This window comes from Populus euphratica, unplaced genomic scaffold (genome assembly GCF_000495115.2).
Source record: "Populus euphratica unplaced genomic scaffold, PopEup_1.0 scaffold379.1, whole genome shotgun sequence".
Lineage (NCBI taxonomy): Eukaryota > Viridiplantae > Streptophyta > Magnoliopsida > Malpighiales > Salicaceae > Populus > Populus euphratica.
The window spans coordinates 106133-132884 of NW_011500147.1; the positions used below are offsets into that span (position 1 = coordinate 106133).

Genomic DNA, 26752 nt, shown 5'->3' on the forward strand with positions numbered 1-26752 from the left:
CCGAAAGAGTAGCACCTAACATTGGTCCGGCGCCAATCCAGGGCGTGTGAGCTTGACAAACATGGCAAAGAAGCGTTCTTGAATGTTTTGCAGCAAGAAAATTTGCACTGTGAACATATGCATCACAGGCTGAACACAGGATAGCTTGATCCGATTCACAGTGCATTTGTGCTAAAGAATCACAGAGCTCACACTTTTTCATTTCTTTCCTCTCTGTTTGGAGTTGGGAGTAGATTAAGATAGATATTTTCTACGTGCACGTTCTGCTTTTATACAAGTTTCTTGTTATTTAGCCCTTTCTCGGCCAAAAAAACAGAACACATGGTGCACAGCAACTTGCAGCTGTTCATATTTAAAACCTGCTTTTGATTTTTTTTTAAATTAGAAAAAAAATCAAATTAAGTTTTCTTTGGAAAATTGGGAAATTTCCACATATTATTGTTTTTAGACAGATTTGATGTATTTTGTTTGTATGCTGATCTTGATGGATAGAATGAAAACGTACTGAGACAAATTGTTAGGCATCTGTAATGATATTTCTGGATTTTGAAATTGAGTTACGTCCTAGGGCCATCTTTATTTTCGAACATAATTTAAAATTCAAATGGTTTAAAATTAACAACAGATCACTAGGTGTTAGATTCAACCAGGGGCGGGATTAGCACAATAAAAAAAGAGTAAACAAAAAAATGAAATAATAAAGGAATATAATATATAACTAATTTTGTAGAAGTCACAAGTGAAATGATTCTGAGTGATACCTAAAGGATAAGGTATCCATCACTTAAGAAAAGGACATGAAGAACATCAATTCACATGTAGAGATCTTGGATACACCTTTTATTTCTATGCAGAGCACTAAAAACTTGTTTGTTTGCTGGAAATTGTTCTTTTGAAAAGCATTTTATTGATATTTTTTTAATTATATTTAACTACATTGTGAAAAACTGATTAATAAAATTTATTTGTTGATAAAACAGGTATAATTTTTAGGTGGAGAATAGTGTTCTTGTATATGAGAAATAATATATTGGAATATGTAAATATCCAATATAAAAGTATAATAATTTGATATATTAGTGCATATAATACTTTAATTTAGATAATTTAATTTGCTGGAAAATACATTTAAATACAAAACAAGTCATTTGAATACGGGATGAAGAACCATCATCCATGGAGCTGGGCCAACTACAGCATGTATTTAGGGATGGAGGGCTTCACACTGAAGTTTTAAAATCTTTTAGTTTGATCCTTAAATTTCTTTTTCTTTTTCTTTTTTCTTTTTTCCGTAGAAATAAGTTCTGCTGAGCTGATAAGAAAACCCATCTTATTAATTAGCTCATTGAACTTGTAAGCTGGCCTAATATACTTCGGCCCAGCTTGCCCAGCAATTCTTTGGACCTATAAGTCGGCTTAAAAGGACTCCACAATTTAGCTAGCTAGATTCCTTTCTCAGTGATTCTTGTGTTTTTTCCTTCTGAAATATTCTAGGAAATGAACTATTAGGTTATGTGTTTATATACATACAGTTAAAATCAATGGAGTCTTCACGCTATGGCAATTTAGAACCCAAAATGTTGACCTGATCAAACAGGAGCCCAAGCCAGATTGTAGTAGATGGAGTATATACTGAAAATGGAAGAGAGAAATAAAATGGGTGGATTGCAAAACGTTAAATGAAAGCTACAAGATATTTAGAAAGAAAGAAGAAGAAAAATGATAAGAAAAAGGCCCTACACCTCACTAACAATGGCCTCTACCAGCCATTTTCTTGAATTCATCATCAAGCCAGGACTCAACCTAAACATAAGGGTACAAAACTCCATCTCATTCAAAGCTCCATCTCCATCTAAATCACCTTCTCTCAGCATGCACCTTGCTTCATCATCAGTCATATCTTGGTATCCAAGCAATTTTGAATTCCTCTTCAAGCTCTCAAAGGTGATCAAACCCTTATCTTCATCCACCAACAACTGAAATCCATTAGACAGCTCCTTCATAAACCCTTCAGCTCCCAACTTATCCACCATGGAAGGAAAGAAATCCTCAAACACAATCCCACTTCGCGACGCCATTAATTCGAAGCCAAGATAAGATGGAGAAACTCTACAAGTTGTTACAATGGAAATGGGACTGGGGCGAGGGTCCATATTTATAGCTTGTAAAGAGAATATTATAAAGGGTTGGGTGCAAAGGAAAAGAATTATTCGAGGAAAGATCAGTGGATGCATGTTAATGACAAAGAAAGTACAGATAATAGAGGTTAGATGTGAAGGAAGGTTGTTCTCACCGGCTTTTTGCAGCGTATGATCCGTGGTCATTTCTGCCATGAAATTGTTCTCCTTCCTCGAAGTTGCATGGGAAGGTGCCCACTTTAATTTTCGGTCATGCGCATTTTCCTTCCCACAAGTTCAACTTGTCTTGCTCAGGATTATTTACGAAAAACGCCACGCAATTAGCATTATGAAACAGTTCTTTTTTGTTTTTTTGTATTATTTGTTTTGACCCCACGGCGCCAATGGTGAAGATTCGAAGGGGTTTGCTTTTGCTAGGAAACAATGGATGGAGACACGTATGCAAGGACGAATATTTAAGAAATATATATATTATTTTAATATATTTTCAATGATAAATATATTAAAAATTATTCATTATTATACTCTTAAATACTCTATATATACTCTATTACAAATCTCATTATTAATGTGGCAGGTGATGAATGGTATCATGTTAATATTTTACTTTTTTAACTTTTATTTTTAGTCTATCTAGCTAGATCTTTGATGTGATAATTAACAAATATATAAAAAGTTTGTAAAATTGAAAATGTAATACGTAATTAAAAACTTATTATTGATGTGCGTGGCAGGTGATGACTGGTATAATATATATCAATATTTTACTTGCTATGTAAGCGATTGATTGATTCTTTGTGTTGATAAAAGTCTTCAATATAGTTTTTTTTTTAGACCTGCTCCACAAACATATATAATTGAAGTTTTCATGGCATCACGTCCTGACGTCCTCATTTAGAGGACTGACCAATCAATGATAAAGGAATTTTGGGGGGTTTATTCTATATACTCCAAATTTTAGGAAATTACCACAACTGTTTATTATTGCTGCTGTTATTATTCAATAATAAAAAATATTTTCACATTAACTTACCCATTAATTAAAATTAAATCTCTTATTTAAATGATTTTAAACATTATCAAATAAATTTTAAGTTAAATTTTAGAAAATAAAGTAGCAATGTATGAAATGATAATTTGTGTATTTTCTAGATTTAAATGAAAAAAGTTATTTATTTTTATATAGTAGATAATATATACACACACATCTATTTGTGTGTATTATATAAATAGTAAAATCATGAGTCAGGTTAAATTTTTTACAATTAAAAAAATGCTCAAATACTGTGATTGTATTGTAAATAACAAAAACATTTTACAACTGGCATCATAACTTAAAAAAAAAAATTGTCAATCTTGAGAAATTACAAAGAAAATAATTAAATTTGTTATTACAATAGGGCAAAAACATTAAAAAACAATAACATGACCAATCACCGATTCATTCGACCTTTCACTGTACTCTAGTTGGATTGGTTCCATGATGGGGATTTTTTGCTAATTGCGGTTTTGAGAATTTAATTTCCCACCCAAACCTTTCATTTTTCTGTCAACATTACATGGAAATAATCAATGGGTAGCACATATTTTGACATTTATAGGGTAGTGATCGGTAAGCTTCAGGTATTTTTTATAAATTCCAAGAGAGGAAAGACATGGCGTAGTGAGCCTGACATGCAGTGGACTTGTTAGATTTTTTAGTAGCTTGCAGAAGGAAAATGACAAGTAGCAAGAACAATGCCAAAAAAGGGCGTTCCTTCTCTGAAGTTGGGTTTTCGACGTCTCCATATCTTTAAGCTGTGTAGTGAAGGAGTCGCCAGCAAGGTAGCGACAACAACTCCAAAATGCCCGTTGCTTCTGTGAAGATGGCTTGAGTATCATCTTTACAGCTTATGCAGTGACAGGTACTTCTTAAGAACTACTGGGGGAGGCTGGAAACGAATCTGGGATAGGTCAATCAAACGTACAGGGGGCGAAAAAAAACAAAAGACAAACAATCCAATTAAACATTGGCGAATTGGTTGTTAGACGCCTAAAATACTGGTTAAAGTTAATTCAGATTTCTTATCTTTTGATTTTCTAATTTTAATCCTTCATGCTTTAAGATTAAGACAATAAAGGCTTGAACTTCTGTGAGTGAAGTTGAGTTGGCAGGTAATGTTACGTTACAAGTTGAAACACACATAGTTATAAAATTCAAACCAAACCAATCTGAAAGTTCAACTTGAGACTGATCCTAGATTTGAACCGGTTTGTATCAAAAAATAATTAATCTAATTTAATTTATTGAAAAAAAATTGAATTAAATTGACCTGTAACAACATGATTAATCCAATCAAGATTTAGTTCTAATAAATGACAAATTTCTTTGAAAAAAAAAACGTTTGATTTACCAGCATATTGAAATGAGTGGGGATAAAGATAAAAAAAAATCAAAAATCAAAATAAATATATATAAAACATATCAAAACTAGCGGGGATAAAGAAAGAATAAAATCAAAAATAAAAATAAAAAGAAATTATAGATGAACTAGCGTCAGCAAAAGCAGAGAGAGAGTCGGCTTCCTAGCTATGTTTTTATATCTCGTTCTTCTTCTATTACATTTGGTCAAATATTTATATTTAATGTTCTATATATATATATATATATATATATATATGTTATACAAACTTAAAAAAAAATTAATAAATTATTTTACATCTTATTTTATAATATATCCAAACATTGAAAATTATTTTTTAATTTATTTTTATAATATTATTAAATATAAAAAAATTATCTACCTTTTTAAAAATCACTTAAAAAAATACTTTCTAATTAATAAACATCATTTAAAAAAAATGAGATTTCAAGTTTGGCTTCCAAGGAGGAGTCCTTGCATAGGCCATTACTTCCATGCCATGTTAACACCTATACTAATCCTCTATGATCCACTACTATAATCAGAGTAAGAGAATGGCCCGGAATAGTGTAGACCTAATATCGGGCCTCTCCATGGTCATGATGGACCTCTAATAATAGGCTGAAAAGTCTCTAATTGCAGCTGATATCCATGATGTTTGGACCCGATCAAGTCCTGTTTTCCATCGATTATCCCAATTTTCACTCTCGGTAGGTGGGATAATCGATGAAATAAATTTTGTCGATAAAATAGCCTAGCAAGTTATGCTTAAAGTTTATTAATTTTGCTCAACTCAAGCTTCCTATATCTCTCTCGTTATTTAAAAAAAAAAAATTAAAAGGTATCTTGGAATTTTTTTTAATTTTTTTAAAATTTCTTGTCTATTTTTAAAATTTTTAAATTTTTTTAAATTAATCTTTATGATTTATTTTATTTTATTTTTTATGGTATTCCCGTGAATAAACTTTCCTCTATTTCATTTACATTTGATTTTGTAAGGTATGCTTTTTTTATTTTTTTATAATTATTTATGGTTTTTTAGACTTATCAAGTCATCCTATAAAAAATATTAGCAACACTTTCTTTTACCATGCATTTAAAAAAAAATTAATTTGATCTGGTAATATTTTAGAGACAATAATCTAAGTTTTAGATGATTACACTTTTTCTCGATAATACAATGTAGGATTTTTTCAATTATATCAAATAGTTTTTCAAAATTTTCAATTAAATATTTCATCTAGTTTTTAGGAATTGCTTTGTTATCTAATGACTTTATAATAGAAAAATCCTCTTTTTTAAAACCAAATAATATTGTTTAATAGTTTTTGAATACCTAAATTATACAATCAATTTTATATACAAAATTGACTTGTTAACTAAATTATAATTCTGAAAATAATAAATAATGAGAGGATGAGTTCAATAACTCAGTAGTAGATAACATTTAATATATATATATATATATATATATGAGGTATCTAGACAAATAAAAACATATATAAATTTGACTTTAGGCTTTTACAAGAAAGTTTTACAAACAGACCATAACAAGGAATATCATTAGATAAATCTTGTTAGAAAATTAAAATGAAATAACCATATGGCTTTGGACTATAGGATAATCAGTCACCACAGATTGGTAACTTCATTAATCAATTAAGGTTGAAATACGATGTACACAAAGATTAATATTATATTATTATCATAATTATTCTAACTGATATACCAAAAGTTCATACCATAATCAAATAAATAGGATTATATCTCAAGGCTCAACTCATTGCATCAATTAAATAAAAAGTTATCAAATCAATCATACACATATCTCATATCTAGAACTAGATTCAACAAATGATCATCTTTTATCACATCAAAAGATAACATACACACACACTACCAAAAAGCATGATTCATTTTATTTTTACAATTCAAATATTTATACTATTTCTCATGTTTATGAAATATTATTTACTCATCTGACTCAAAAGCGAAAAGAACATAAAAGCAAATCTCAAAGAAAATCTCACTAATATCTAGAAAGTAGAACATTACGATTATCTTAATAAAAAAGAAGACATACTAAAAAACAATTAAAAAAACATACAAATATATATAATGCACTTAACTCAGGGTGTAACCTATAACCCTATATGTTTAGAAACTAAAATGTAATTGTAAACTGAAATCAATCCACCTTATTGATCCTAACTTTATATTAAACTGATGAACCTTAAAAAATGATTATATCTTATTGTACAATCAATTGGTATACCAGTCGACCCAACCAATCAACCGCAGCCCAACATATCAATCGGTTTATCGGTTCAATCCAACTGGTTGATTGATTGGTCAAGAATCCTAAACCAATTTCACCTAAGACAACATATCCAAAATCTCAACCAATAACCTTAAAACCCTAACATAATCAACCTATAAAAATTCAACACATCACATTATATTCAATTAATCAATCATATATAATCAATTCATCAATTAATCTCCTAAAATACAACTTCAAACCTTAAACATTAAAAAGGTCAAACATCAAAACTAAGAACCATAATTGTACACATTAAAGCATAACCTTTACCTTAAAAACTTAGTTTCTCAAATCCTTTTTCCTTTCATCTTCTTCTCTCTACATTCTTCTCCTTCCTCTCTCTCTTTCCTATTTTCTCTCTCTAATTTTAGATTTCTCTCTTTCTTTTTTCTTTTTAGTTTTTTTTTCTTTTATATATATATATATATCAAGTTCTTTGTTCAAATACTACAATATCCTTTAAGAACATTGTTGTCTTTTCCTATTAATTCTTTTTTTTTTCTTTTCAAAACATCACATTGGATAAAAAGAAATGAGTTTTAAAAAGAGTTTTAAAATCTTATTTAAAGAATCAATAACTATAATGTTGAGAACTAACATAATTTGATAAAATAGACATATTTCATGCTATAATGTCTAAATCAAAACATTCATGATGAAGTAATAATAATTACATTAAGAAATAGTTACTTAAAGATTAAGTCAAATCATTTGACTTTCTTAATATCTGAGTAATTATAATATATTACTAAATATTGTACTTGATTTTCAAATATAAATCAATTAATTGTTAAATTAATAATAAATTAAACCATTTAATTTATTTAATCTTATTTTATTTAAGATTTGAATCAACTTATTAGAGAACCTAATGGGTCACACACATAAGAATTATCAGTCAAAAATTAAAATGAATGATTAATCATGTATAACTTGATTGTGAATAAATTTTAGAAATTGAGAACTATAATTTAATTAATAAAAGAGATTGCAATTAGAGACCTCAAAAAATCAAGTAAAAACTTGATTGAATAAATTTATAAAATTATTCTAAAATAATATATGTGATATTATTCAGCAGGAAATTGATATTTTTCTATTTATAAGAGTTTTTTGGTTTTTCTATAAATAGTGTGTTATGTCTTTTATTTTTGAAAAAAAATAAGAAAAATATAGTATAAAACACAAAAAAAACTAGCACTCTAAAGTATAACAATCTCTCTTTTTTAAAAGAGTTCATGAGATTTCTCATTAGTTATTTATATAGTTTATCTTTAAAGGTCGAATATCTAAACATCTTATGGTTGACAAAAATTTAATTTTAAAGTAAATATTTAAAGTAAAAAATATGTATAATATATAAGTAATTATCTTCGTATAACTTTAAATAATTCTAAATTTATTTAATAACAGTTTTAAAATTTTAAATAATATTTAAATTTATTATTTTTACTACGTGTATATATTTACATTACACTGATAACGGGAAGTCAATGACGCTGGTGATCCAATAGGCAAAGACAGTTTCTTGACGATTAAGAAAACGGTAAAGCATTAAAATTACATATTCTAGTGCTTATTCATACCATTCTCTTTGTTCAGGGCAAATGATATATCATTTACTGCCTTGCCATACACATGCAATTTGACAAAACGGTACAAGAAATAATACATGTCATGTCACTAAACTGGAAATTCAGAACGACTAATCAACAAACAAAATAAATAAAGAACAACCATTGTCCTTGTTGCGTTGACTTTCCTGCAAAGCTAGATAGATCGCAAAATTCTGAAGTGGGGTTGTCGGATCTGAAAAACTGAATGTTCGGTTCCATATGCATAGAGATTCTCCAATTCTTAACCTCTTGAGAATCTTTCTGAACAACAACAACATAGGGTCATTAGGAGAGACTACAGTCTTGAGTTATAAAATAGAAATGCGTTTTCTTTTCAAGTTGCTTCAAATGATTGAATCAAATAAGCTAGCAAACAGGTACTTTTGCTAAGAAGAAAGGATTACATGGGATTGGATAGGTCAGGACTCAGGAACAAACTTATGGGGGAAGCTAGGTAGAAATTTGGATATGGGAAGGAACTAAAGAATTTTTATTTTTTTTAATCATATATGCACATGCCAAACACTACCTATTAGGGGAAAAAAGAGAGAAAAAATGGCGATGAAATTGGAACAGAAGATAGGTTTATCACCTACCACTGGAAAAGAAGTATCTATATCTGTTACTGCTTTTAGAATTTTTTTGTGAACAAAAGAGCCGGACTTTTCTGATGATTGGTCAAGTTTCATGAAAAGAAAGATGACTGCTAAGAGCCAATGCTTTGGTTGAAAGTTGTTCCTGTAGAGGTTGTATTTTGTCTGGTGGAAACTCAGAAGTATCTGATTTAACAATGTCACAGTTTCAGAACTTAAAGGCCGTTAGATTGAGGTCATGATGTAGTTACTTCTCTGCTACTGTGATGATCCTGTATTCTGGGATAAAATATTTCTATACTCAACGGGAAAAAAAGGGCGTTGTTTATGTCTTTATCAACTGCATGTCCTTTCACAACACTGAAGAATAATCACCCGATGTTTAATGGAACTTTACAGTTCCTGTGTGTTTGTTTGTGTTGCATTTTCTAGTTTTAATGGAGCTTTAATACAGAAACTAGAAAGTGTTTATCGAATGACAGATTATCAGAAAGTTACAATTTCCATCAGCTCCTGGATGACTAATGTCCAACATAGGGAATAATTTCCTGCCAACAGGATTACAGGAAGTTTTTACAACCTGGAAACCTTTTGTCTTCCTGACCGTGTCGTCTTGTACAATGTTGAGGATAATGGAATAAGTGGTTATCTGGCTGTTGTTTCTCTTGACTCAAGGGAAAATTGGCAGATGGGCTAGAAGTTAACAGGAAGAAGACTTTACTGATCATCATATCTCTAAACTAGAGGTAAGAAGATACATCATTTTCATTTTATTTGTTTATTTGTTTATTGACTTTACTGATCATAGACAATTTCCTGACCATGTCCGTTGATGTTACAAGTTTTATAAATTAATCAAGAGTCATTCTAATTAAACAATAGGGCCAAAGTCTTGAAACCATACTAGTTTCTGCCATTGAGAACCGACAAAAGTTAAATATGAAGAAGAGCTCCTAGTAGCAATACTTTTCAAGTTAGGGAAATTCAACGAATATGAGGAGCACGGTTTATGTCTCCATGGTAGACAATCATGGACAAGTCTTCCAGTCTCATCAAGGAACAAGCAAATTGATAAGAAATGGAATTTGGCAGCTGTAAAATTGCAATAGATCTTCTCTTGCTGCTTCTTGTCAGTTTGAAATTTGGGGTTTCTGTAGATATCATTACATCATCTCAGTTTATCAAAGATCATGAAGCTATATAGAAACCCTCCAACTGTTCGATGAAACGCACCAGCGAAGACAGAAGCTTACTTACAAGAGTTCACTCAGTTAGCTTGTCGATTTCAAATTAACTCTTCAATGTGTAATAATCTTGTGAGACATGATAAGTTGAAATGAGTGATTGGTGTTACTTTGATACTTATTCTCGCAACTGTACTCTTTACAGGTGCCAAGTCATCCTAGTATAAACTATTTGACAGTTTTCAAAAAAAAAAAAAAATTTGTTTTATAACAATGATAATAGATATTTGTAAGAAATAAAAAAATTTAAATTTTTGAAAAATATATTTTATTAGAAATTTTTTTTCTATTCATTTTTTTAATTAAACATGTATATTTTGTTTTATTAGTAACATGTTTTTTGAATAAAAATTAAAGAAAACTAAAATAAATATTCTTAAAAATTTTAATGATTTGAATTAAAGAGGAAAAAAAATTGTATCTCTTCGATCAAAACTCTCTTACTTTATTCATTTATTTATTTTTTGTTTTGATGAAATTTGTTTTTTAAATAAAAATATATCATGATATGAAAAACAAATTTCAATTAAAAAAATAATCATGACTTGATAATTTGATCATGATTGTAGAAATAAATAAAAGAATAATGAACTTCATAAAATTATAAAAAAATTTATAATAAAAAATAATGTATATATATATATATATTAAATATTAAAATGTACTTTTTATAAAATAGTTGCATATTCAGTTTTGATATAATATTGCAGGAAGTGATCGTTAATATAACCATAAAACATTATAACCATATTTGAATAATAGAACAATTGGATTATTTGTAAATATTAATTTAATAATTTTATTTATAATGCATTTTATTTTAAAAATATTTAAGGAAAAAACTGAAGTGCCATTTAAATTGAGGCCAAGGGCATGAGTTTGGAAGGATGGATCCCATGTCTGGCCCAAATTAAAATACCTAGGTGTGCTTGACTTTTTTTTTTTAATAAAATACTAAAATTCTTTTTTTTTTTTAAAATAAAAACAACACATCATCCTAGGTAAATGACTTGTTCTATTTGTGCATTCTTTGGACAACTTTGATGACTAAAACATTATTGTCTAAGTTTTGAGATCTCAAAAATATAATTTCTAACTTTTTTCACCCAAAAAACATTTAAAAAACATTTTAAAAATATAAATAAACTCATTTTTAACCCAATAAAATCTTTTAATCAATCTCAAAATCCAAAATTAAACCGAAAGAAAAAACCTAGCTGAGCGCCTATATATATATATATATATAGCAGGATTAAAGTTCCAATACTCCTCCATAAAACTTTCCTTTGCAATGCAAACCCATTAACTCCAGGATTGTCTTTTTCCTTGGACAGGATGTGGCAATAACCTTTCTTTATTCTTCTTATTTTTAAGCAATTTTGTTTCTCCTTTTTAATATATCATGGACTAAAATATAAAATAAATAAAATTTAAGACTGAAATGTAAAAGTTTAAAATTATAGGAACCAACTGGGAAGTTCGCCACGTTAAAAAAAGTATTTTATTTCCTTATTCTGTAATTGTTATTTCAATTTATTTTTTTATTTATAATTTTAAATTTGATTTTATTATAAACTAATCTTTAATTAAACATAAGAATTTAATTTCTCAGACATTTTGTATATGCGAGAGTATGCAAAGAGAAACAAATCCCAACACATATAACATGAAAGGATGAAAATTAAAAGAAAACAAAATGATGACCACCATTAAAAACAGAAAGTTTAATAGTATATAGCAGGCTATTGTAATGCACATTTCACATTTTCTTTAATTTATTAGTAGTACTATTAATAAATGCAAATTCATAAATAAATAAATTGAATCTCTCTTTCTTCTAAATCTGGTTCCGATTATTTTTATTGTTTTGTTTATCAGTATTTTTATTTTCACCCCTAATTTAATAAAAAAAATTGAATAAAAATTTAATAATCATACATATTAATTTTTAAAAAATTAGTTTATATAAATATGAGATCTTTGATCTGTGAAGTTTAGTGATGCAGATTCTAAGATTGATTTATGGTGATTCGATACGTTTCTTGATACATAATGCAACAACGGTCTAATTTTTGAAAGCTACATAAGAAAAATTATAGCTGGTGAATTTTGAAAATAACTATATATTTTGATCTGATTCAATGAAACTATCATATTCCACAAAAATAAAAGAAGAAAAGTCAAGCTTACATTCATAGTATATTCTGAGTTTGATAGTGAGAAATAAGAATTATGTTAAAACAAATTTAAAAATACTCTTGGACTGAATATTTTCCATCTTGAGAAAAATAGGACACGAAGAAAAGTTCAATTAATTCCGTGGTGGGCGTTCATTTGATAAGTCATTCGGTATTGATCTAAACTATTTCACTCTCGTCAAGGGCACGTGATAGACAAGATATGGGGTTTGTCTCCTGCAAATTTGTAGCAGTTCTTCTTCTTCTCTTCCTGCTCCTTTTCTGTTTCGATTTTGGGGTTGCTGTAGATATCATTACATCATCTCAGTTTATCAAAGATCCTGAAGCTATAGTATCTGCTAGCAACATCTTCAAACTTGGATTTTTCAGTCCTGTTAATTCCACAAATCGTTATGTTGGAATATGGTACAATGCTATGCCTACAGTGAATTTAGTATGGGTAGCTAATAGAAACAAGCCACTCAATGATTCATCTGGGGTCCTGAAAATATTCCAGGATGGAAATCTTGTAGTTTTGAATGGTCAGCAAGAGATTCTTTGGTCATCAAATGTTTTAGTTGGAGTTAAAGACTCAAGAGCACAGCTTACAGATGAGGGAAACCTTGTCTTGCTCGGTAAAAACAATGGAAATGTCTTATGGGAGAGTTTTCAGCAGCCTTGTAATACACTCTTGCCAAATATGAGACTTAGTGCTAATGCAAGAACTGGCGAGTCGACAGTACTAACATCATGGATAAGCCCTTCTGATCCATCCGTCGGACGCTTCTCTGTTTCCATGGATCCCTTAAGAATTCCCGAAGTATTTGTGTGGAACTATAAGAGTCCATATTGGCGGAGTGGTCCATGGAATGGTCAGATCTTTATTGGTATTCCTGAGATGAAATCTGTTTATCTGGATGGATTTAACCTTGCAAAAACTGCAGATGGAGCCGTGTCTCTAAGCTTCACTTATGTAAATCAGCCTACTAGCAATTTTGTTTTGCGTTCTGATGGTTCATTGATAGAAAGATCCTGGAAAGTGGAGAACCAGGATTGGCTCTATATCTGGAATAGGCCAGAAACAGAGTGTGACATTTATGGGAAGTGTGGAGCATTTGGAAGCTGTAATGCAATGAATTCACCAATCTGCAGCTGTTTGAGAGGGTTTGCTCCAAAAAATCCAGATGAATGGAATAAAGGAAACTGGACAAGTGGTTGCGTTAGGAGGACACCACTAGAATGCACAGAAACACAAAATATAAGAGAAGTGAACCCAGCAGATGGGTTCTTGAAGCTTGAGATGATCAAAGTACCAGACTTTGCAGAGTGGTCATCTCTGTATTCAGAACTAGAATGCAGAAACGAATGCTTAAGTAATCGTTCCTGTATAGCTTTTTCATATTACAAGGGTATTGGCTGCATGTTGTGGACCAGAAGCTTAATTGATATACAGAAGTTTTCCGTTGGTGGGGCAGATCTTTACCTTCGCTTAGCATATTCAGAACTTGGTAATTGTTTCATTTTCTCTTTGATTTTCATTAAAAATAATGCTTCATATTTTCTTCTTTCGTGCTACTGCTAATGTTTTGTGTGCCAGTATTCATGTTAGAAGTTGCAGCAGATCCCCTCGAGTCGTTTGTTTTGTCAAATAAAAGTAGCAATTTTATTTGCAGATAAAAAGAAAAGCGTGAAGATAGTTATCAGTATAACAGTGATTTTCGGAACAATTGCCTTTTCAACCTGTGCATTTCTTTCATGGAGGTGGATGGTTAAACATGGAGGTAAAAACTTTTCAGTATTAGCTTATGGAGTTTTGCAATTTCAATCATGCTTACACTCTGTATCTTAATCAGAAAGGAAGAGGAAGAGCAAGGAGATATCGTTATCCAAAAGCGAGGAGCCATGTCGACCACCTTCGGATGGAAATATGATCAGGAACAGTGGGGGCAAAGTTAAACTCCAGGAACTACCAGCTGTATTCAGTTTACAGGAGTTGGAAAATGCAACGAATAGCTTTGAAATATCCAACAAGCTTGGAGAGGGAGGTTTTGGTCCAGTATACAGGGTAAATTTTCTACTCTATTGGAGTTCTATTGTTAGTTAAACCGAATAGGTAGTTTACTTGTTTAATGGACTTTCCAGGGGAAATTACCAGATGGGCAGGAAATAGCTGTGAAGAGACTTTCTAGAGCATCTCAGCAAGGGCTTGAAGAATTTATGAATGAGGTTTCTGTGATATCCAAACTCCAACACCGAAATCTTGTGAAACTCCTAGCTTACTGCGTTGAAGGTGAAGAAAAGATGTTGGTCTACGAGTACATGCCAAATAAAAGCTTGGATGCATTTCTGTTTGGTTAGAACCGTTGCCCTTTCTATACATCTGTAGCTGTAGCATCAAGCAACATTCAGTTTAATACACTTAGAAGCTGATTCTTTGATTTGTCAAGTCAGTTTGATTCATATATTCATGTTTTTATTTTACATTTGCATGCAATTTATTCAGATTCAGCCAAGCACGAACTTCTAGACTGGAAGAAGCGCTTCAATATTATCGAAGGAGTTTGTCGAGGTCTCCTGTATCTTCACAGAGATTCTAGACTAAGAATTATTCATAGGGATCTGAAGGCAAGTAATATTCTGCTGGATCAAGAACTTAATGCTAAAATATCAGACTTCGGAATGGCCAGGAGTTTTGGAGGCAGTGAAGATCAAGCCAAAACGACAAGGGTTGTTGGAACCTAGTAAGTACACATTGCGTTTTCCAGTTATAATCATTGCAATGTATTGCTTTTTGAGCTCAGAAATGTTTTCCATGCTTTGTGAAAACATGCAGTGGCTATATGGCCCCTGAGTATGCAATGGAAGGGCGTTTTTCAGAGAAATCCGATGTCTATAGCTTTGGAGTTTTGCTGTTAGAGATAATAAGTGGTAGAAGAAACAGTAGTTTTTACGACAATGAGAAGGATTTGAGTTTCTTGGGATTTGTATGTCCATCCAACTCAGTACCTCTGTAGCGCAAAGCTCCAATTTTCCCAACCGTAAGGTTAAACAGGCAAAATTCTTACTTGCCCTTTTCTTCTTTTACTTTTCAGGCATGGAAATTGTGGACTGAAGGCAAACTTTCAGCTCTAGCAGATCGAGTACTATCTGATCCATGTTTTCAAGATGAAATTTATAGAAGCATTCATGTAGGTCTTTTGTGCGTTCAAGAGTTTGCAAGAGATAGGCCAGCTGTGCCTACAATCATTTCAATGCTTCATAGCGAAATTGTGGATCTTCCTGCTCCCAAGAAACCTGCACTAGGTTTCGATATGGGCTCCCTTCAATGGAGACAAACGATATGTTCTAATGACATAACAATTACTGTTATTGGAGGGCGATAGGGAACGAGTTTGAGGCGATATTTTTCTGTTACATGTAAATCTAGAGGTATACTAGTAGCATATTAGCATGTCAGCAGGCTTCTGAATCCGACACTTAAAATACCAGTGAAGGAATTAGAACGTCTGATGTCAATATGCCATTGTAGCCAAAACTAGTTGCTTTCTCTCTTCTCTTCTGTATGTTGATTGATAGCCATAGTTATTGATCACAAATGGCTAGATAAAATCCCATGTTATCATGCACTTTTTTCCCCTTCAATTTGAGATGATGGAGAGGCTTGGAGTTATGATCAGTATATTTCTATGCTGCCACTAATCAGGACATTGGCCCCGAGTTGGCTGTAGCACATGGGTTCAGGCCTGGTGTTATGATTAATCTAATTTTTGGCTGTAACACATGGGTTTAGGGCTTGCGTTTTCCAGTTTTATTGGTTTTTAGCAATATTTAAAAGATTATAAATAATTTTTTTATATATTTATTTTATGATATGCATGTCCTAAGTTTAGCGTCAGAGTGATGTTTTTAATAAATAGCTTCTACGTTGCTTGCTGGTCTCAAAATCCGGACTGTGACAAAGTACTGTTGCCAAATTTGATTTTTTCTCAAGTTGAAGTCCATCAATGAAACAAAGGAAATATCGATGGCTTGCAAGGAATCTTCCTGCCTCAGTAAATAAGCAATAATCACACATTTGGTCCCTCCATAATTTCATGTGACCATTACTTAAGCCGGGGCCGACCTGTCAGTGAACTGAAGAAGAAGAAGACGAAGAGTAATAAGCCATGCTTCTCTTTTCTTCTTCTAAACCACTTATCAATTTTTTGAATACCTATCAATTGAATCATTTTTTGTGGGAAAAAATGATAAATAACAAGAAAAAAATTTCAAGAAAATCGTGTATTATAATTCTAATATGAAACTTAATAATAGCTAGGTCCCATAAACCTAAGAACTCAAATGTGTTCTAAAAAAAATCTTTTTGTTTTTTTAATTATTAATGTGTATCATCATTTTCATAAAAAAAAAGTCTCAAGTATCTAAGTCATATAACTAGAGAAATTTATTCATCGATAAAAAGAGGAAAACACATTAATAGCTAGTCTAGTACTAATTTCATGAGAAAATTAATCTTAAGAGATAGACAAATTATGTCTCCTTATTTGACTTTAAAGACTTACAATTTATGGTTAATATTTATTTTTTTATTAAATTTCTTTGAATATACAAAACTCATATAAAAATCAGTTCTTAAAATGACCTCATGGAATACTGTTGTATAAATTAATTGAAAAAACACTCTTATCATGGAATAATAAAACAAAAAGACTAATATCCCATGATTAAGTTCTTGCTCAAACTAGTTTATGTAGGAAAAAAAATACTATTATTATTTCTTACCGTCCACACTAGTGCATCAATCCACCAGCCAAAACAAAAAGTAGTATAATCAAAATTTTAGGTTTATTTATCTTATTAAATTTTAGATTTGCTCTATAAAAATTACTAATTCGAGTATCACAAACATTTGAATAACTAAAGGTTTATATAGTCGTTAACTTTAAAATCTATAAAATTAGTTAAAATAATAAAAATTCTCTTTTCAAGTCATCACTATCAAACCTTTAACCTATTGGTAATAATATGAATGGATGTGAAACAAAAACCAACAGACCATAAAAATTAAAATTATCTATTAAATTGTTGTTCATATATTCAACATTGTATAACCAGAACAGAGCATAGTTTCTATTAACATGGAGAATGAACACTCACCAGTCTTATCTTCTCTGTATCCTCTCCATGACTTGATGATGACATCCATTTCAAGTCCAAAATATGATTATTTTGGCATAGCTACCTATATGGAATGTCCCAAATATCATTTTAATTTTGAAAGATGATTTTGGCATTATTTTTTTAATGGATATATGTCACGAATTAATTTTCGAATCCATAACCGGCACATACTCAAAGTTCCTCTTCAAGGTTCCATATTTATATAAATCTAAATCTATATATAATCTTATCCTTTAAACAGCTCAATTAGAGTTCAATCCAATATTAATAACAAACTAACTTTATAATATACTTTAATTATTTTAATACAAGAGTTAATATAATTTCATAGTTTTGGAGCACTAACTAGACATAAAGGAAACTATACAAATTACAACCAAAAAAGCAGGTTCTGAAGGTCCAATAAAAATGACATGCTATTAAGCTATAAGCCTGAAAAGGGCAAATACTAAAAGGGTGAGTTCAACAACTCATTGAGTAGATAATTTTCAATATACACACACGAGGTAATACAATAATGAAATATATATATATATATATATATATATATATATATATATATGACTTTAGGTTTTTATAGGAAGGGTTATCAAATATGTCATAACAAGAATATCATAAGATAAAGCTCGTTAGAAAATCAAAATGTAATAAGCATGGGCTCTGTACTGTCGGATGATCAGTCTACACCGGATAAAGTAAAGCTCATTAGAAAATCAAAATGCAATAAGCATGAGACTCTGTACTGTTGGATGATTAGTCTACACAGGTTAGTGACTCCCCCAACCAATTAGGGTTCAGATATAATATGCACAAAGACTAACACTACCTTGTTAGCATGATATTCTGACTGGTATATCATAAGTTTATAATCATAATCAAATAGATATATTCATATCTTAAAATTCAACTCATGACATTAATCAAATAAGAAACTATCAATTCAGAAGCCAATTTAAAATATATATTGGTTCATATCAAGAATTCAAATTCAACAATTGATCATACTTTATCATAATAAAGATAATAATCAACATATATATTATCAAGAAACATGATCAAATTCATATTAACAAATCAAATATCTATAATATTTCTCATGCATATGAAAAATTATCCACTCATTTAACTCAAAAGCAATAGCATTCAAAAATAGATACTGAAAGAAATTCTACTGATATCCCGCCGGTAGAATATCAAAATTATTTGAATACAAATAAGATATATTCAAGAATAACTCAAAAGAACATATAACCTATTTAATATACTTATCTAAGGGTATATTCCATAACCCTACATGTTTTTAGACTAAACTAGTTATTCTTTCAAAAACCCAAAATTAAATGGTTTTTTTGAAATCTAATTCATAATAAAACAAATAATAAAATTGGTAATAATTTACTAAATAATCATAAATTATTTATCAAACCAATCTAAAAAATCTAATATTACAGCTAGGGACCATTTTGAAATTTATCATATTTTTAGGGCCAAATTATAATTTTTTTCTAATTGGAGGACCAAACTAAAAATATTATAAATTCATGAATATAGTGGAATTATGTCCATAATTAATCCTCATTTCTGTCTAGAATCTCTAATTATTCTCTAGGGACCATTCTGGAATTTTTCTAAATTTTTAGGGTCAAATTGTAATTCTTGTCAAATTGGAGGACCAAATTGAAAGTGTTAAAATTTCATAACTATGATGGAATTTTGCCCATAACTCATATTTATTCTGTCCAGAATCTTGGAATATGCTCCAGGGACCAATATGTAATTTTTTTGAAGTTTAGGTACTAAACTGTAATTTTCACAAATTGAGGGATCAAACTGAAATTTTATCATCTTCAACCTCAAATCCAGAATTTCAACAGAAAACCTAGTGTTCTTTTCAGATTTCTAACTTAAAATTCATCATTTACACAAATCATAACTCAAAATCATCATATTTACCTACAATCTTCTATAATTAGTTAAATAATCAATTACCCATAATAATCAATTCTATAACATTCAAATTAATTCATCAATCAACCCAAAATACAATCTTCAAAACCTAACATTTATCAAAACAGAAGTTTAAGGCTCAAAAAACATACATTTATACATTTTAAAACTTAAATCTTACCTTTAAACTTATTTTCTCAAACTCTCTTCTCTTTCTTTTATCTTTCCCTCTTTTCTCTTCTTCTTCTTTCTCTTTTCTTCTCTTCTCTTAGTTTTTCACTCTTAATTGCTTATCTCTCCCTCTTTTTCTTTAATATTTATATTTATGAACTTTTTGTTCAATTACTTCATTTATTTATTTTTACATCTAAGTTTTTAAGGACTTTATAGTCTTTTCCTACCTATTTACTTTCAACACATCATAGTGCACATCCCTTGCACAAATTTCAAGCTACATTTTTTGTGTCAAATCAGTTGGAAATTTAGAAATTAAGACACTCAAAACCATATTTAGAATTTCAAAAGTGAGAAAATCTTGATAAACACTAATGTGATGCATGCATGAAGGAGGGCTAGTGGCTCCTATCACTAGTATACTATAAAGCTTGATGAAAAAACATCCAAAGAGGCGAGAAATTTTGAATTGAATACTCAAAAGCCTATAAAAACTTGCAAGTTCAGAGGAAATTTTTTGAAAATATAAATGTGATAAACAGTTTAAGGGCACGACTATCACAAGTACAATTTGAATATTTTTATAGAAAAGAGAGGACTAATGTGAAAAGAACGAGGCTAATCACACACTTGGTCACTCCACTACTAATTCGATTTGACTGATTCAACCGCGTTTTATCACTTAGAAGCATCATTAGTTTAGCATTGATATTTTTTATACGGTTGAAATGGAGTTTCAACGCTTGGATGGGCAAAGATATAATAAAGACTCTCCATCATTGATTTATTAGCACTAATTTGTTTTCACGTTTATGCATGACATGTGTTCATATTGACTACTGGCTTGGTGTCCAATTTGTAAGAGAAAAAAATGATTAGAAATTAAATGAAATTTGATTTTTCTAAAATTAAGAATGATTAAGAAACAAAATATATAGTGGATGTTAAATAAATAATGTAAAATATTTATTGAATAGAAAATTGAATTGAATATCAATACATGTGCCAGCATGTACGTATGAGATGCTTATTGCTATCTAACAATAAATACAATGTCTTTCGATGGTCGAAAATTCCTTTTTCACTTTGTTGTTAGAATCATTATGATATCTTTTCCTAGTGCAGTAGTATGCAACCCATAAAAAGACATGAATGTAATAGTGAGAGTAAATTTAGCCTCTAATACATGAATTTCTATGCGTTACGGTTAGTAAGCTATCACCAAAATCAAACATTTGCACATGTTGTACAACATTGACAAGAAGATTGTCTACATGGACACTTCAAATACCTTGACTATACCATATTAGTCCTCAATAAACATGATGAATTTTAGTTTTGGCCTTTGTATCATAATTATCAAAATTGGTTGGGGTTTTACCTTACAAAAGGCTAGGTTTACTAGTTTAATCCAAGTTAATTCAATGCTTGATTGCTTTGATTTTCTTTAAGGAAATAACACTATTTTGGACACAGCCAAATCCGTAGTAAATTCTAAGTTTTATAATGGGAAATAAGAGTTATGTTAAAACAAATTTTAAAATACTCTTGCTAAAAATATTTTAAATCTTGAGAAAAATAGAACATGAAAAAAAGTTCAATTAATTATGTCACGAAAGAATTCCCCATCCCATGACCGACCAATAATGCAAATGCAGTACCTCAAGGTGCTTCACCTACTCTAAGCCTCATAACTTACATATTTGATATCATAAAAATTATAAAATAGCGCAGCATAAAATAAAATATCCAAAATAAAGAAATTCAATAAATAAATTAAAATCCATCTCTTTGATAAATAATCCAAAACGAATTGAAAATATAATTAAAATCATTTTGTGGGGTATCTATGAATAACTAATAAAATTTAAACTAATGGCCTTAAGGAACAAACGAGGCATACCGACTCAAAAAATAAAAAGAACACAATTAGAAGATCTTGGTACTGAAATTAAACTAAAGACCTGAAAAATGTAAATGAAAGGGTGAGTCCAAACATTTAGTGAAAGGTGATAACTATGATACAAGCTAATATACATTTTAAGATAAGTGAATATGATTGCATAAATCAAGTACCGAACAAGATATTTATATTAAAGGTATTATATTAAATGGTATGTAAAAGAAGTATACATGTTAGAATTACATGTCATATTAGTAATATCATATTCTTCAATTAGGGAATATATATGTGCAAATAGTACTAATACCCTACTCACCAATTAGAAAATAAAATATAATATGTACATAAATTAACTACTTTTCATTAGTATGAAGTAAATAACTACCCTTCTTTAGTCTAGAGTTTCTTATAGCCGCTTAAATGTGGTAAGAAGAATCATGAGCTCAACAAACAAAATTAATATAGAGTTCATGTTTATTATCAAGATTCATAATGCAAGCATGGTCGCAATTGAATAAATATAAAGGACATACGAATCATGTTTAAATCAAACAAGTATATGATGAGTATTTAAGAAGAAAATATAATAAAAACAACAACTGATCAGCCTTATATAATCAACAATAGCAATAATATTTATAATTTCATATCTATATATATAATAGAAATTATCCCATTCAACTGAAAACAGAGCAAATAAACAAATGCAAAACCAAAGATTACTAAAGCTCGCTAGGAGGAACATTAACAAAACCTATAACGGATATGAAAAACAACAAAAAATAACTCATAATAACATAACATGAAAGACTAAAACCCTAAAGTTAGAGACCAAATCATAATAATAAAGTTGAATTGATTCACTTGATCGATTTTTAATATATTCAAAATTGATTGAACTTAACAAACTCGATTAACCGTCATTATAAGGTCAATCATTGGACTAGATTAACCAACTGGGTGACCATTATACAAATCAACCAGTCAGAAGACTATAACATATGAACTAGTTGACCGATTTAGCCCAACCAGTCAATTGGGTGGTCGAGATTTTCAAAATCCTGACCTACCAGTCAAGAATCTACAAAACTCAAAAGTAATAAATATTTTATTCCTCAACAAACCCATAATCTGGACATTAACCTAGTTTGGTCCAGTCCAATTAACACTTTAATACACAAAATAAATCCTTTAAATCGTCTATATATCAAATTAATATATATTAAACATCTTAAAACGGTAAAACACTTTCTTAATTCATCAACTATCAAATTCCCAGTCGAAAACAAAATCATAATACTTAACAAACATGGTAGTCATAATACTTGCTTTTTCAATCCTTTTTAAAATTCAAAAGCTTAAGTCTAAAGAAAGCTAAATCTCTTGGTATTTTGAGAGAAAAGTCATGATAAGAGAAGAAAAAGGGGAAAGAAAAAGAAAAGAGAAAAAAAAAGAAAAAAAGAAACAACATTTAGTCTCCCTCTCTCTCTCTCTCTCGTGTATATATATATATAGGTTAGGCTAGGTTCTTGGCTAACTTAGACTTGGTCAAAAAATTTAAATCTTACGCTTGGGTAGACTTGGGTTTTTTGTTCATTTCATATTAAATTGACTAATAATTGAGCTATAATTTTTTTTTTCAATTTGAAAAAAAATATTTTTTTCAAGTTATAGTGATTGCTTCTTCATTTTTTTTAATTTGGTTCATTTATTATCATTGTTTATTTTTTATCTTTTAGTTAAACTAAAACTAAGTTATTTAACAGAGTTGGACCAATAATTCAATTCATGGATTTTTTTATAAGAAAAACATCTTGCAATACTTAGACATAATTGTTTTACAAAAAAATAATCCAACTCCATAGCAAATTACGTGGCCAGTTCTAGTAATTTACTAAAACATTTTGTTTTGTTATACAAATTGAGGACTAAGTCATGCACGTGACAAAAAAGCAACTCTAGCATTGTTATGGATGGAGGGTCTTAATTGTAACTAAATATGTAGTAAAGGGATTTAGTTAATAAGATTAATGATAGATAACTGAATTATATGTTTGTTTTTCCTTTTTTGATCTCCTCTATAAGGACCACATACAAGTACAGTATCCAAACACAGTAGATGATCCCAGTATCTCTAGTTTCTCTTGGGTATCACTTGTTCAATAACAATAACAACAAAATCCTAAATCCTAAATGCTTTTGTTTTTATTTTTATTTTTGTTTTTGTGATTTTTAAATTAGATTGATAAACAATTGGGGCATTTGTTTTGTTTTAGCTGGTTTAGGGATTTTGTAAGGAATTATATGAGATTTTGTTTGGTTATTTTGTGCTTGTAAATGTAATGGGCTTATGTAAGTGCTTAAAACATCATCGATTTCTATACTATTCCTCTGAGAATTTGGTGTTTGATGCTTTATTTAATCAAGATTTGACCACTTTTAACTCATTTTCCCTGACCTGGAAAATTTCGATAAAGTAGAATCAGCCCTTTTACGAAAAAGATATTTCAATTATTCACCATTTTATAGCACTGTGCCATTATTATTTCCTGAAGGTATCAATAACATATATATTAATTTTCAGGCCATTAGTAACCCTAGCTAGATATCCTTCACAATTCCCTTTTCATACCAGTAATGGAGCGTTGAGACATGACAAAATTAGCACACAGTACAAGAGTGCTATATATATATATAAAGCCACCATCTGCCTAACATTTTTGCTATTATTTTGTTCACGTCCTAGTCATTGTGTTCATGGTTATTTTTTACTTTACTTTTCTTCATCTAACCATGTTACAAGTGTAGTGGAGATGTGTATCTATGTATTACTTTTTCCTCCCATGTTATTTGGTATTCCAATTAGAATAAATTATAAATTGATATGTTTTTCAGTTTCAAATAGTACTGATTAATTATACCCTTTCATCTATTTCATGTTATTTTTCAATTTCATATTAGTTTTTTGTTTTAAGAAGTTGAAAAAAAACCAACAAATAGGTAAATAATATGATAAGATTGATGAGAAAATAAAATATTTTTTTGGAATAAAGTAATATTAAATTAAACATAATCAACACTAGTTAAGAAACTAATTGATTAACTTTTAAAATTGAAAGAACTACTTAGTTAATTTTGTAAAGTATAGCTTCGGAGTGCCGTTGGACTATTTTTTTTAAATTTATTATTTTTTAACTTTAAATTAATATTTTTTAGTGTTTTATTTTATTATTTTAATGTTTTTATATCAAAATAAAAATATTAATAAGTTTTTAAACAAAAAAAATACTTTGTGTAGCAATCTCAAACAGTAACTAAGACTAGAGGGACTAATTTATAATTAATTTACTCAAATGGTAATGTATGTAATGAATCTTCAGAAACTCATCAGCATGACCCTTAACCTTGAGTTGAACAACGAGTGTTACTAACCCAGTCAGAATGTTTCCTCCGTGAAAATAAAAGATCAACTGTATTTTAGATCCCTTAATGTTTCAATTTGGTCCCTATGGTTTAAAAGTTTTCTAATATTAACATGTTGTTTCAAAAGACTTCCAATTCGATCTCTGACCCGTAAATAGCTAACGGGATCAAATGAAGTGCCCATTTTTCCATCCTTTTGTCTCACTTTTCATGTTTTTTCTCTTGTCCTTTTCTTCCCAACTCTTCTTCATGCAATAATATCCCAAAAAAGGATCTTAGAAACAAAAGAACTGCAAAAGGTGATGTGCAAATGTGCTTATTGTTAGCTTAATTTCATCAACAATTATCGACATGAGGTTATATTGGAATTCTTGCAAACTATAGGACTGATGTTGGAAAATCTTAAATTACGGAAACCAAAATCCTGCTAAATTAAATTTTAGCATTTTAACATGGTCTACCTCTCACTATCCAGCTGAACAACTTAAAAATGTTGAGCAGATTACAGGGTCCTCCAAGGCTCAACTTCCAGGTTTGCTAGTTTAATTGAAGTTAATTCAAAATGAAATTGCTTTTGTTTTTAAAATACAATAAAAACTAATTTAAAAAAAATAAAAATAGAGCTGGGTTTATACCTTCAAAATAAAACCTAATCCAGACCGAGCTTTGAATCAGTAGCTTATCAGATCAACTTGTAAGGCCATACTAGGTTTAATAGAATGGAAGTATAAAAAATATTTAGCATTTGCACATTTTAGCTTTGAAAATCCATTGTCTACCAGTACATGTTACAAGAAAAATAATCGTGACGGGAACTCATTATCTGCCATCAACAACTGTGACTGTCACGTAATTGATGGAACACTTTTCTTCGTTTTGATGGGGTCTTTCTTCATTGAAGTGGTGTTTCCTTTCAGCAAATGGCGGCTGCTTTGGAGTTGCAAGATAAGAAATTTCACTATTCAGCATTGAAACGACAGTAGAAGCTGTTGGCCTATCTTCTGGGAATTCTTGAACACACAATAGGCCTACATGTATGCATCTAAATATTTCCACCTGCGAACTCGGATCAGATATTGCTGGATCTACTAGAGCTGAAATGTTGCCTTCATTCCACAGTTTCCATGCCTGCGAAGTGAAAGTAGTAGCACAAATAAGAAAATAGCAATTTAAATGTTGTCAGAAATGAAATCCAAGCATTACATATGACTGCCGCGTTGAGTTTTATGGACATACAAATCCTAAAAGACTCAAAGCTTGCTCATTCCCATAGAAACTAGTATTTCTTCTCCCGCTTACAATCTCTAACAACAAAACTCCAAAGCTGTAGACATCTGATTTCTCAGAAAATCTACCTTCCATTGCATATTCAGGGGATATATAGCCACTGCACATCAGCAACATTGAAATATGAGAGACATGTTTTAGATAATAACGTGATTCTGTAAAAACGTCGCTGTGCCTACATCATTTCCTCGCATTTTACTGTTCAAGTGAAACATAATTCATTTGAACAGTGAAATGCTATTTCACTGTTCACGTGAATTATATATTTCACGTGAATAGTGAATTTTGCCAAAAAAATAAAAAAAAAATTATTCAAAAATTATTTCAAAGAATCTCTGATTTTC

At 29.9% G+C, this 26752-nt stretch overlaps 3 protein-coding genes across 4 annotated transcripts; 1 reads left to right on the forward strand and 2 right to left on the reverse strand.

The window, feature by feature from the left end:
• Positions 1–1639: 1639 nt before the first annotated feature.
• On the reverse strand, positions 1640–2253 carry LOC105110795 (calcium-binding protein PBP1-like). Its single transcript, XM_011005958.1, has one exon. It carries the CDS (start codon positions 2232–2234, stop codon positions 1737–1739), a length of 498 nt encoding a protein of 165 aa, XP_011004260.1. The 5' UTR covers positions 2235–2253; the 3' UTR covers positions 1640–1736.
• Positions 2254–12594: 10341 nt separating this feature from the next.
• On the forward strand, positions 12595–16102 carry LOC105110794 (G-type lectin S-receptor-like serine/threonine-protein kinase At1g11330). 2 transcript variants are annotated; one of them, XM_011005956.1, is made up of 7 exons: positions 12597–14001; positions 14167–14274; positions 14347–14558; positions 14636–14846; positions 14997–15234; positions 15327–15477; positions 15586–16102. In XM_011005956.1, exons 1-7 carry the CDS (start codon positions 12717–12719, stop codon positions 15874–15876), a joined length of 2496 nt encoding a protein of 831 aa, XP_011004258.1. In that variant the 5' UTR covers positions 12597–12716; the 3' UTR covers positions 15877–16102. The 2 variants fall into 2 exon arrangements, with proteins under 2 accessions (XP_011004259.1, XP_011004258.1); XM_011005957.1 differs by lacking the exon at positions 15327–15477 and having other exon boundaries at positions 12595–14001; positions 15586–15667.
• Positions 16103–25800: 9698 nt separating this feature from the next.
• LOC105110796 (G-type lectin S-receptor-like serine/threonine-protein kinase At1g11330) lies at positions 25801–26536 on the reverse strand. Its single transcript, XM_011005959.1, has 2 exons — positions 26358–26536; positions 25801–26249 (listed from the first exon to the last, which is right to left on the reverse strand). The coding sequence occupies exons 1-2, from the start codon at positions 26523–26525 to the stop codon at positions 25941–25943; spliced, it is 477 nt and encodes a 158-aa protein (XP_011004261.1). The 5' UTR covers positions 26526–26536; the 3' UTR covers positions 25801–25940.
• Between the last annotated feature and the right edge of the window lie 216 nt (positions 26537–26752).

Excerpts from the sequence above, each read along its gene's own strand:
- LOC105110794 (XM_011005956.1), top strand. The coding sequence starts at position 12,717 with ATGGGGTTTGTCTCCTGCAAATTTGTAGCAGTTCTTCTTCTTCTCTTC. Across the intron at positions 14,002-14,166 it reads CTTAGCATATTCAGAACTTG|ATAAAAAGAAAAGCGTGAAG; the intron begins GTAATTGTTTCA and ends TTTTATTTGCAG. Across the intron at positions 14,559-14,635 it reads GTTTTGGTCCAGTATACAGG|GGGAAATTACCAGATGGGCA; the intron begins GTAAATTTTCTA and ends TGGACTTTCCAG.
- LOC105110796 (XM_011005959.1), bottom strand. The coding sequence starts at position 26,525 with ATGTTGCTGATGTGCAGTGGCTATATATCCCCTGAATATGCAATGGAA. Across the intron at positions 26,250-26,357 it reads CTTTGAGTCTTTTAGGATTT|GCATGGAAACTGTGGAATGA; the intron begins GTATGTCCATAA and ends TTCACTTCGCAG.
- LOC105110795 (XM_011005958.1), bottom strand. The coding sequence starts at position 2,234 with ATGCATCCACTGATCTTTCCTCGAATAATTCTTTTCCTTTGCACCCAA.